This window comes from Oncorhynchus mykiss, chromosome 10, assembly GCF_057628025.1.
Source record: "Oncorhynchus mykiss isolate SJ-2025 chromosome 10, ASM5762802v1, whole genome shotgun sequence".
Taxonomy (NCBI): Eukaryota; Metazoa; Chordata; class Actinopteri; order Salmoniformes; family Salmonidae; genus Oncorhynchus; species Oncorhynchus mykiss.
The window spans coordinates 32,799,111-32,812,340 of record NC_143031.1 but is presented as its reverse complement, the minus strand read 5'-3'; the positions used below and the strand labels follow the sequence as shown (position 1 = coordinate 32,812,340).

General features: G+C 38.8%; 1 protein-coding gene and 1 non-coding gene across 4 annotated transcripts in view; one reads left to right on the top strand and one right to left on the bottom strand.

Annotated features, from left to right (window-relative positions):
* LOC110533663 (diacylglycerol O-acyltransferase 2) overlaps window positions 1–5,962 on the bottom strand; it is a 32,950-nt gene extending 26,988 nt beyond the window's left edge. For 2 of the 3 annotated variants that reach the window (XM_090186384.1, XM_021618094.3), the window contains exons 1-2: window positions 5,757–5,845; window positions 3,913–3,983 (exon numbers count right to left, since the gene is read on the bottom strand). Coding sequence is in view for 1 of the 3 variants with exons in the window: in XM_021618093.3 (XP_021473768.2) it covers window positions 5,757–5,793 (37 nt within the window). In the remaining 2 variants the exon portion in view is untranslated. Of the gene's footprint in view, window positions 1–3,912; window positions 3,984–5,756 lie in introns of all 3 variants that reach the window. The other variant, XM_021618093.3, reaches the window with a different exon arrangement.
* On the top strand, window positions 3,926–3,979 carry LOC149979992 (U7 small nuclear RNA). Its single transcript, XR_016484227.1, has one exon. It is a non-coding gene; the product is annotated as a U7 small nuclear RNA (small nuclear RNA).
* Window positions 5,963–13,230: the final 7,268 nt, after the last annotated feature.

The window sequence follows — 13,230 nt, the reverse complement described above, 5'->3', positions numbered from 1 at the left end:
GAATCATAATTTGTAAAAACTAATCTTTAGCTTAACTTCGGAAAAGTGTTGCTCAACCTCTGAACCTCAAAGGGAAATAATACATATATGTCTGTGTTCAGCATGGAGGCACCATTTGGGTGCAGGAAGCGGCTTGATTGTAGGGGAGAATCTCAATTGGTTTTGGTTGCCTCCTCTTCTCTGTCCTCTCCTCGCTAGTTTAAAAAGGTGAAAGGTAATCGAGCTTAGGAAAGGAAACGTGTTAACAAATGGCTTGTACGAAATTAGACTCTCCTTCTCGACTCTTATGTCATCAGGCAAATTATGTTTACAGGGGTGAAATCCCCAAATAAATGTGTAAAGTGATTAAAAACTATTTTATTTTATAGATAAAAGGATAATAGCATGTCGTTTATAAATGTGTGCATGCAATTCTCCATAGAAAAAACAACAGCTGATTCAAAGGGGGTGTGGTGAATTTTAAAACACTTCTGTGCTAGCCACCGAAAGGACACTCTCGAGCAATGTTCCCTCTAAGCTGCTCACATGCTCAGGCAAGCACCTCCCAGGACTGCCATGCAGAATAAATATCAGCCCGCGCAGAGAAGCACGAGATTGAACTTCACTCAACTTTCTAGTTTTCCCCTTTAGTGAACACTGTAAAAGTTTCCCTCTACTGTGGGAATTGTGATCGAATCAACACAATATTAGACACTTTCAATGCAACATACCAAAACAAAACAAACTATGCAAGAAATGTTCTTGTATGCAGAGCGCATTGGAGTAGGATTCTATTCCATTGACAGGCATGACTCAGACCCGTACTCGACACAGACCGGTGCACCATAACCAATTATAGCTGCGGTATCCCTATATGCAAATAGACTATTGCCATATATGGATCTGTGCCATTCACTTTGAACTGGACGGTGTTTACAGCATGAGTGGTCGCAAAGTAGATGCACTTGTTTTGCTGCATGTAGCCACATTTACACATTTGTTCATATTCTTGCTTAGTAATTTAGTTATTAGCCCAGTTATAGCTCATTTGTAGTCAGCAATAGGGCAGTGGTTGTTTCCTACAAAAGCACAAAAAGTGTGCATTTCTAGCCATCTTTGAAAAGCAAGTCAGAGAAAAAGCTTTGTTGTATTTTGAGACAGGCTTGAATAAGACAGGCTTGAATAAGCCAAGTAGCCAATAGGCAGAGGGTTGCATAATTTGTCTGATTCTCCGTAATAATGATATGGGAATAATAATGCTTTTAATTTTGTAAAGTGGTTTCTTGCATCAAGCAACACAACATTTTCAGTCACCTCCTTGTCTGAAAGACAAGTGGATGAACAGATTAATGTCAATCCATACATGTTTTTTTCAAAACTCTCATGAAATGTAGGTCTACATTGAACACCACACATTGGCTGCTACTGTAGGCTGAATATTAGAACAGCTATTTCCATGTTAAAATGTTATGGGATGCATTTTCTCCATAGTTTTTATGGTAGGCCACTCTGATAGGCCTACATTATGATGAAATTGCCACAGTAGCCTACTTGGCCACAGTTATAATTGTATCTTAAAGCAAATACAGCCTCTGTGTTCAGAGTAAACTCGCACCAGAAGTTATAAAGAATTTTCACAACATTCAACTGTGCACTCAGCAGACCTGAAATTTGCACATTGTTAGAGGGAACTTTGCTCGCAAGTATTCTCGGCGAGAGGCTACTGAGTAGTGGAGGACACTTCTCTTTTCGCCTACTAAAGAGTTGACACTCCCCTTTGACCAAGTGACCACTTATTGGTTTTCCAGGACATGGAGGAGAAGTGGATGGAGGAGTCGAGGAGAGGACAGACCTTGAGAATCTCCATAGGACACACCATTCAAGAGGTCATAAGAGGTCAAGGTCAAGTGGCAGGTCAAACTGACTTCAGATCAGTGTTTCTCAGCTTCTGATCATAGTTATACACCGAACAAAAATATAAAGACGCAACATGTAAAGTGTTGGTCCCATGTTTTATAAGCTGAAATAAAAGAAACCACTAATTTTACCCACAAAAGGCATATTTCTCTCCAATTATGTGCACAAATTTGTTTGCATCCCTGTTAGGGAGCATTTCTCCTTTGCCAAGATAATTCATCCACCTGATAGGTGTGGCATATCAAGAAGCTGATTAAACAGCATGATCATTCCACAGGTGCACCTTGTGCTGGGGACAATAAAGGGCCACTCTAAAATGTGTAGTTTTGTCACACAATGCAACAGTCAGAAACCATTTCAGGGAAGCTCATCAGCCTGCTCGTCATCCTCACCAGGGTCTTGATCTGACTGCAGTTTGGCATCGTAACCGACTTCAGTGTGCAAATGCTCACCTTTGATGGTCACTGGCATGCTGGAGATGTGTGCTCTTCACGGATGAATCCCGGTTTCAACTGTACCGGGCAGATGGTTGACAGAGTGTATGGCGTCGTGTGGACAAGCGGTTTGCTGATGTCAATACGTGCCCCATGGTGGCGGTAGGGATTATGGTATGGGCAGGCATAAGCTACGGACACTGAACACAATTGCATTTTTCAATGGCAATTTAAATGCACAGAGATACTTTGACAAGATCCTGAGGCCCATTGTCGTGCCATTCATCCGCCGCCATGACCTCATGTTTCAGCATGATAATGCACGGCCCCATGTCCCACAGATCTGTACACAATTCCTGGAAGCTGAAAATGTCCCAGTTCTTCCATGGCCTGCATACTCACCAGACATGTCGCCATTGAGGATGTTAGGATGCTCTGAATCAATGTGTACAACAGCATGTTCCAGTTCCTGTCAATATCCAGCAACTTTGCACAGCCATTGAAGAGTGGGACAACATGCCACAATCAACAATCTGATCAACTCTATGTGCGGAAATGTGTCGCGCTGCATGAGGCAAATGGTGGTCACACCAGATACTGACTGGTTTTCTGATCTACGTACCTAACTTTTTTAAAGGTATCTGTGACCAACAGATGCATATATGTATATGTATTCCCAGTCGTGAAATCCATAGATTAGGGTCTAATTTATTCATTTCAATTGACTGATTTTCTTACATGAATTGTAACTCAGTAAAATCTTTGAAATGATTGCATGTTGCATTTATATTCATGTTCAGTGTACAGCCCTGTAATCGGCATGGTTGCATCATTCTTGTGCAGAAAGCAGCTTGGTTCTAGGACACAGTTCAAGAGTTATCAAGGTCAAGGTCAAATTGTGGGTCAAATTGCCCCAGAACATCATGGATGTCACTTATTTTGTTCCGGGTTGTGTTAATTTGTGTTAATTTATTTTCTGTTTTTACAAGTTTGAAACCCGTACAAATGAATGCAGATGCAGTTTCATGGCATTTTTTTTTGTTGTTAAATAGTATTTTATTGATTTCAAACAAAATTGTTCCATTGACCCACAACATAAAAGCCCTGGCTTTTCGGTTGGTCAGTGTGCATATGGGCAACTGTTGACAGTATTGTGCAAGACTTTCTGGCCCAGACTCCAGCAGCACTGTCCTTCAACCACTACCCTGATGCCCAGCCTGGCAAACACACATAACACATAGAAAGAACACATAGAACAGGAGCCACTCAATAACCTTTTGACACAGCCCACAGTCAACACATACTAAGCCATCCACGACGTTTCCTCTACATTACCCATATTTAAAAAATACTACAGTTTACTATAGAATACTACAGTACTTTTTATAAAAATTCTGTAGTAAACTGTAGTAAATATTACATTAATGTCTGCAAAAACACTACAATCCTCAAAAACACCACTTATTTATTACAATATTTAATTTGCATATCCCAATTTGTGGCACCCATAAGTGAGAAACCTACATGCCAAGTATAGACCATATTGTATTGCATAGAAAAGAGGAGAAGCAGTCCTACTGACCTGTAGGTTATGGAACAATTGCTCTTTTAGTATTTCTCCAGTAGGTTTCCTCAAGGAGAATGCCTCCACTTCTATGTCAAAGATAATAAAACAAAAACACTACAGTAAATACTACAGTATATTACAGTCTGCAAAAACACTTCAAAAAATACTACAGGAGACTACAGATTTTACTGCAATCCACAAAACACTAAATTAATTACTATAGTATATACAACAGTTTTATTTTACTACAGTATTTATAGTATAGTTAACTGTAAATACTACAGCATAGTACAGTAAATACTACAGTATTCACTGTGCGGTTTTTGCAGACTTAGTGAATAAAGTCCACAAAAACACTACAGTGAATACTATAGTATTTATACCACAGTACAGTATGGTATTTCATGTGGGTAGGCCTATAGTATGTGAAATCTAAAATGCTGTTCTCAGATATTGCAAGTAAATGTAACGTTATCATGCCCATGATTCATGAAGGTCCAAAGAGCTGATCACACTATGACAACAGAGATATGGTGATGGCCACAGTCTAGACACATAGGATCAGAATAAAAAACTTGCATCTGGCTAATATCTACTGTACTGTAATTGACCCTCAAGTTTCTATTAAAAAAGCAACATTTTTATTTTGGCATCAACTCATTACAGTCTGAGTGGCCGTCCAGTTTATTTGAAAGTGTTATAAGCTTTTATAACACCCTCACCCTACCCTCATGTTTATTTATTTAAATACTGGATTCTTGACATATCTCACTCTAATATATCTACTGCTGTGCATATCATTCTTAGTGTATCTTGTGTAAATGATTCCAGTGCACATACGTATAGAGTGCGTTTTTATCACTCTTACAGTGCTATTTGGTTAGTTAATTGGATATGTCCCGACGCTCTTGATTCCTTGTTTTTTTAATTACTTGTTTTACATTTTTTGTTTGACATTTTACTGCATTTTTAGGAGCTAGTAAGATAAGCATTTCACTGCACACGCTAAAACATCTGCTATACTGTGTACACAACCAACAAACTTTGATTTGATTTGATAGTTACTTTATAGCATCTGACATAAGTACTAAGATCTGTTATGATGCACTTGTAGTGTTACAGTGCATCATGTTCCATTACATAATTACTAACAATGATAATGATTCAATTTACAGTAAGTGTCACAATCTTACCTACAGTATATTGCCTTATTATCATATAGGCCTACCCCTCCCTTATGTTCTTATTTGTTCGTTTCTGTTGCCCAGTGAGTGAAATTGTGACGCACCATGATTGCTGTAAACTTCTAACCATGTGGCCCAATAGAGCTGGTACGATAAACCGGAAATTATCAATACCAACCGAACCGACCATTTATTGATAATAACTATAAGTAGCCTTTACTCGAAGAATGTGAAGTTTTAAATTAAACGGGACAATGGAAGCCACAACATTCAAAGTAGTGGTAGTCATTTTAAGGGTAATATTCAAAAGTAACTGGTGCACATTCATGTTTTAAACTTATCATTACATTTATCGTTATTGTCATAATCCAGTACATTTATTGTCATATGGATTTTGTTCCATATCACCCAGCTCTATGTCTGAATTGTTACATCGGGTAGTTTGGATACTGGTTACCGATTGACTAAAACAACATTAGGCCTTGTGTATGTGAGACTATGACTATGACTATGACGTTAGCTTTTTCACCTTTAAATCATTGTGCCTTTTCACCTCGATAAAATGACTACATCAACAATAGTTTGACATGCCAATGTACAAAATAAGCATTTAGATTAACTTGAGAGAAACCAAAACGAAAATAACATAATGAAACAAACAAAGTGGGCACTTACCTGCTTCACTGACTGGTGTGCAGAAAAAGGGATACATTGTGAGTTTGGGAATACAACAAAAGGAGGAGCTATGCTGGACAGTTTGGCATGGAGTATACAGAAGGACACCGAATTCACAACAAGCAACAATGTGTCTGTCAGCGTAATTAAAAAGTTGAGGGAAGAGGGGCGCGATATAGCTTCCCACCAGTGAACGACTACATATGGTATGTAACTGTTAGCTAGCTAAATCATTCTAATGTACCCTGACAATATAACCAATAGTTATGTACAGTCGTGGCCAAAAGTTTTGAGAATGACACAAATATATATTTTCATAAAATCTACTGCCTCAGTTTGTATGGTGGCAATTTTGCATATACTCCAGAATGTTATGAAGAGTGATCAGATGAATTGCAATTAATTGCAAAGTCTCTCTTTGCCATGCAAATGAACTGAATCCCCCAAAAACATTTCCACTGCATTTCAGCCCTGCCAATAAAGGACCAGCTGACATCATGTCAGTGATTCTCTCGTTAACACAGGTTTGAGTGTTGACGAGGACAAGGCTGGAGATCACTCTGTCATGCTGATTGAGTTCGAATAACAGATTGGAAGCTTCAAAAGGAGGGTGGTGCTTGGAATCATTGTGAGGCGAAGACTTTTGGAGGATGGCCTACTGTCAAGAAGTGCAGCAAAGAAGCCACTTATCTCCAGGAAAAACATCAGGGACAGACTGATATTCTGCAAAAGGTACAGGGATTGGACTGCTGAGGACTGGGGTAAAGTCATTTTCTCTGATGAATCCCCTTTCCGATTGTTTGGGGCATCCGGAAAAAAGCTTGTCCGGAGAAGACAAGGTGAGCGCTACCATCAGTCCTGTGTCATGCCTGATATACTGTAATCTATTCTATTCTACTCTATTTTAGAGCACATCTTGCATTACTCATCTTATATGTACAGTATATACTGAATTCTATTCTATTCTACTCTATCTTAGTCTATGCTGCTCTGACATTGCTCATCCAGATATTTATATACTCTTAATTCATCATTCTTTTACTTAGATTTGTGTGTATTGGGTATACAGTTGAAGTCGGAAGTTTACATACACTTAGGTTGAAGTCATTAAAACTTGTTTTTCAACCATTCTACAAACAAACTACAATTCACTGTATCACAATTCCAGTGGGTCAGAAGTTTACATACACTAAGCCTTTAAACAGCTTGGAAAATTCCAGAAAATAATGGCATGGCTTTAGAAGTTTCTGATAGGCTAGTTGATATCACTTGAGTCAATTGGAGGTGTACCTGTGGATGTATTTCATGGCCTACCTTCAAACTCAGTGCCTCTTCGCTTGACATCATGGTAAAGTCAAAATAAATCAGCCAAGACCTCAGAATTTTTTTTAGACCTCCACAAGTCTGGTTCATCTTTGGGAGACATTTCCAAACGCCTGACGGAACCACTATCACCTGTACAAACAATAGTACACAAGTATAAACACCATGGGACAATGCAGCCATCATACGGCTCAGGAAGGAGACGCATTCTGTCTCCTAGAGATGAACGTACTTTGGTGTGAAAAGTGCAAATCAATCCCAGAACAACAGCAAAGGACCTTGTGAAGATGCTGGAGGAAACAGGTACAAAAGTATCTATATCCACAGTAAAACGAGTCCTATATCAACATAACCTGACAGGCCGCTCAGCAAGGAAGAAGCCACTGTTCCAAAACCGCCATAAAAAGCCAGACTACAGTTTGCAACTGCACATAGGGAAAAAGATTGTACTATTTGGAGAAGTCCTCTGGTCTGATGAAACAAAAATAGAACTGTTTGGCCATAATGACCATCGTTATGTTTGGAGGAAAAAGAGGGAGGCTTGCAGGCCAAAGAACACCATCCCAACCATGAAGCACGGGGTGGCAGCATAATGTTGTGGGAGTGCTTTGCTGCAGGAGGGACTGGTGCACTTCACAAAATAGATGGCATCATGAGGAAGAAAAATTATGTGGATATATTGAAGCAACATCTCAAGCTTGGTCGCAAATGGGTCTTCCAAATGAACAATGACCCCAAGTATACTTCCAAAGTTGTGGCAAAATGTCTTAAGGACAACAAAGTCAAGGTATTGGAGTGGCCTCAAGCCTATAGAAAATTTGTGCGCAGAACTGACAAAGCTTGTGCGAGCAAGGAGGCCTACAAACCTGACTCAGTTACACCAGCTCTGTCAGGAGGAATGGGCCAAAATTCACCCAACTTATTGTGGGAAGCTTATGGAAGGCTACCCAAAATGCAATACTACCAAGTACTAATTGAGTGTATGTAAACCTCTGACCCACTGGGAATGTGATGAAAATAATAAAAGCTGAAATAAATAATTCTCTCTACCATTATTATGACATTTCAAATTCTTAAAATAAAGTGGTGATCGTAACTGACGTAAAACAGGGAATTTTTACTAGGGTTACATGTCAGGAATTGTGAAAAACAGAGTTTAAATGTATTTGGCTAAGGTGTATGTAAACTTCCGACTTAATATGGACCCTACAGCTATTCTATTTCTGACTGTTTAGGCATTAAGGCTTGCCTATCTGTCATATCTTCTTTTGGTTTTCATTCTCGTGCTTTTTTCTTCATTACCCACCCTAATTCGTCAATTCTGCTAACTTAACTGTAAAGGTCTTATTAGATATTTAAATGTTTTTTCATGTCTTTTTTTAATAATACCATAAGACCAAAAATATGCTGCTTAAGAGATTTCAAAAATAAGGCTACCTACCACTCAGCGTTATTCTACAACCCTGTAATTAAAGTGCAGGGCAGGAGGAACCGGGGAAGGAGGGATGGGGGCAATGAAGGGCAGACAGGGAAGGAGGAATGATTTACAGGGAGGGTCTTCCGGGTAGGGAGCGACCAATGGGTGGGATTCCCTGTGGGCCCTGCTTTTTGTTTTACATTAATGGGCTTATCAACACTAAAATGAAATAAAAAATACATTTTAGAAAATAATGGCAACACTAGCTATTCTCTCATGTAATTTGAAAGGCCTTATTAATATTCCTATCAAGCGTTCCAGCTGTCTTGATATTTTAGCAAGACACCAAACAAAACCAAAGGTGTAACCATAATGATACATAAACTCAAAATCACCATCCTTGGTAAAGGCAAAGATCAAGAAGGCAGAATCACTTTCCTCAAATGTATCCATAATGGAAAGTAAATTGCCTTTATTAATGTGTATGCTCCAAATTCATATGATCCTATGTTTTTTTTTAATTCCTTGAACAGCATATTGTTAGATTTAACTGAATTCCAACTGGTTATTGGGACAGACATGAATTCCATTCTGGACATGCGGAACAAATCTAATAAGACCAACTACAATCTGCAGGCATTCAAGGCTCTCCAACGTTTACTGTCTGATTATAACCTTGTTTCCTCGTGAGCTCATAACCCTAAAACAAAAGAGTACACTTTCTATTTAAACAGGTACAAAACATTCTACCAAATCAATTTTGTATTATTATCTACTCCTAGAAATGTGACATGTGAGCCTATCTGATCATCATACTTATTACTGCCAGATACAAATGTCAGAATCTGCTAAAAGAGCCACAAGATGGCGCTTTAATGTGTCCTTACTACAAAATCCTACTTTCTGTCAACAATTTGAAACTTCGTTGAATTAATTCATAATGATCAACAAAAATTCAGTCGATGATCCTTGGATTTTATGGGACGCCTTTAAAGGTTTTATTAAAAACAATACAACTGCATTTGCATCTGGGCTGAATAAATCACAATTAAAGACGATTTCAGAATTGGAAAAGTTGTTAACAATGTTAGAACGTTCTCAACAAACACTTTTTCAGACCAGGTAGCGACTACTCTCTTCAAAGTCAAGACAGAACTAAATCTATTGATAAGACAGAGAGCAGAAGTTTGCCATCCATCGAGTTAGACTCAACTTTACTTCCATGTTAATCAACCCAGTCATCTACTGGCTAACAAGCTTCGCAGTAATGATCAATTAAAAGATATTGCAACTATTGAATCTGATCAGGTGAACTACTATCAGAACCCAAATTAATCAACAAAAAGATTATCCCATTTTGATAAAGAATTGTACACCTCTGATTGTGAATCCACACCAATTGATTGATTGATGTAAGAACCAACCAATTGATGTAAGAACTCCTCTCAACTGAGGAAGCCGGCTTGCTGGGAGCCCAAATTTCTCTTCGTGAACTCAAAAGGGCATTGAATAACATGAATAAAGGCAAATCACCTGATTGTAACAGTATTCCTCCTGAGATCTCTTTAAATTTTTGGAACCAACTAGGTCCACTGTTACTTGAAATGATTATCACAGCCGTTCAATATCGCTCTGAACCCAAAGGTTCATTTGGAAGAGATGCAAATACAGCACTAATTGAGCTTTTATTTTTAAAAAGACACCACCCAGTGTTCTCACTATCACCCTCTATCTTTGATAAACAAAGATATTAAACCATTGTCATCCCATCTCCGAAATGTACTTATGCAAATTGGTACCTCTCGACGAAAGCAAGTTTGTTAAAAAACTAATATCCTCAGATATTTTTTTTTTTTTACTTAACTAGGCAAGTCAGTTAAGAACAAATTCTTATTTACAATGACGGCCTAGGAACAGCCTTGTTCAGGGGCAGAACAACATATTTTTACCTTGTTTACATTGTCAGCTCTGGGATTTGATCTAGCAACCTTCGGGTTACTGGCCCAACGCTCTAGCCGCTAGGCTACCTGCTGCCCCATCCATCGTCTATTACATATTTTACATGCTTCATGAGAAACCAAAGCTCCTTGGGCAGTTCTATTTCTCAATGCAAAAAAAAGCTTTTGATAGACTAGAATGGTCATAGTCAGGTTTGGAACATATCGGATGGCTCCAATTTTATTATGTGATTAAAATACTCAGCCATAGTAATAACAGGCAATACCTGCTCTTTTCCGTTCAGAATAACTAGAAGTAGCAGGCAAGGTGATTCCATCTCACCTCTGCTATTTATATTGTCTATGGAACCCCTGGCCCAGGCAATTTGACAATCAAAAGAAATTACACCAATATCTCTCAATTCTAGGGATCACGTCATATATATATACGCTGACAATATCTTACTTTATCTAGACATATCTCAATCCCTCCCAAAAGCTTTGAAAATCATAGAGCTGAATTTGTTATAAAAGTTATAAAATAAGTTATAAAATAAATCTAACCAAATATGTCCTACTGCCTCTCAAGACCCCGATGGAGGACTCCATCTCTACTTATGGGGTCCCATTTTTCCCATTTTAAATATTTGTGAATAAATATACAGTATCAGTCTAAAGTTTGGACACATCTCATTCAAGGGTTTTTCTTTATTTGTACTATTTTCTACATTGTAGAATAATAATGAAGACATCAAAACGATGAAATAACACATATGGAATCATATAGTAACCAACAAAGTGTTAAACAAATCAAAATATGTTTTATATTTGAGATTCTTCAAAGTAGAAACCTTTTGCCTTGATGACAGCTTTGCACACTCTTGGCATTCTCTCAACCAGCTTCATGAGATAGTCACCTGTAATGTATTTCAATTAACAGGTGTGCCTTGTTAACTTCTTAATTAAGCCATTCAGTTGTGTTGTGACAAGGTAGCGGTTGTAGTAAAAATAAAATTAAAGTTAAGTAAAAACAAATTATTTTTCTTGGTTCTCTAGATTGACTTGATAAGTGTCCTTAATGGGATCAAAGTATCTACCACATGGTGTACACAGTCTCTCTCACACACACACACAATTTGAGACTTGAGGAGACAAGAACAATTGTGCAGGCAATATAACGATTGATGAAGGCATTGATGTTTGTTAAAAATATTTTGTCATCTGATTTCATGTTGACCTAACCCTGTATAACCCCAATGGACATGTCAAATAATGCAATCGGGGGCTAGCGACCTGGTTGTAAACCTAGTTGTTAAACCCAATGTCTATCCCACAAAACAAAGTCATTGTGAATTGTGTATTAGATTACAGATATAATGATTTGGAGTACTCTACAGACCACTCTATACTCCTGTATACCCTTGAAGTGTTATCACTGGGCAGGAAACTTTTCCAAACACTGCCATCTTGCCAGTCTGCAAATCCCACAACTGCCAGGGGAGCCTAACCAACTTTCCATGCATGCCATTGTCACACACCTCTCACATTCCCACACCACTTCCTATATTGTGAACTTGAAGTTCAGTGATTAAAGATCAGTATTAGCATTACATAATCTCTCATCAAAATAAATAGGATTTTGTTTGATATTTCTCTCACACATACTACTCACTCACTCAGTCTCTATCTTGTTTTCACTCTATCGTTCTTTCCATCCTTCCTTCACTTCGTGGCACCGTCATAGGATGCCACTTTTCCAACAAGTCAGTTCGTAAAATTTCTGCCTTGCTAGAGCTGCCCCAGTCAACTGTAAGTGCTGTTATTGTGAAGTGGAAACGTCTAGGAGCAACAACGGCTCAGCCGCAAAGTGGTTGGCCACACAAGCTCACAGAGCGGGACCACCGAGTGCTGAAGCAAGTAGCATGTAAAAATTGTCTGTCCTCGGTTGCAACACTCACTACCAAATTCCAAACTGCCTCGGGAAGCAATGTCAGAACAATAACTGTTCGTCAGGAGCTTCATGAAATGGGTTTCCATGGCCGAGCAGCCACACACAAGCCTAAGATCACCATGTGTAATATCAAGTGTCGGCTGGAGTGGAGAACGCTACCTACCCGAATGCATAGTTCCAACTGTAATGCCTACCCAGAAGAGTGGAGGCTGTTATTGCCGCAAAGGTGGAATTAACTCCATATTAATGCCCATGATTTTGGAATGAGACGTTTGACAAGCAGGTGTCCACATACCTTTGGTCATGAAGTGTTGAGAGGGAGACTGGCTGTGGCAGCCAAAACAGACAAATACATCTAAACGTTTCCAACACCATACTGAAAGCAATGCGTGTTACCGTTCAGATTGAAAGTCGGGCTCTAAATAAAACCTCCCCCACCGGAAGGAAGATACATTTGTGAATAGATTCTAAAGTTAGCTAGCATCTATGAATAGGTTATCTCTCCCTGTGCTTTTCTTTTTTTATGGCCTGAGGGTCATCGGTCTTTGTTGAAAGTGCCTGGACACTATCCATTCCACACTAATATGTTGCCAGGTGCCAGTCTGCTGCCCGTTTGGAAATATGTCACTCTGGCCATCGCAGTCATGAAAAAAGTGTTGCGAAAGTGCACAGATAAAACTATCTCTGAAGGACCAGGTCCAACTTCAAACTGTCACTGACCCTTGATTAATTCATCAGAACTGGATGGGCAGCCATGTGCAAAGTTTGATACAGTGAATGAGACCTGAAATCACCTTTATTAAAATAAATGCAAAAATAGTATCAGTTATTTTAACAGATTTTATA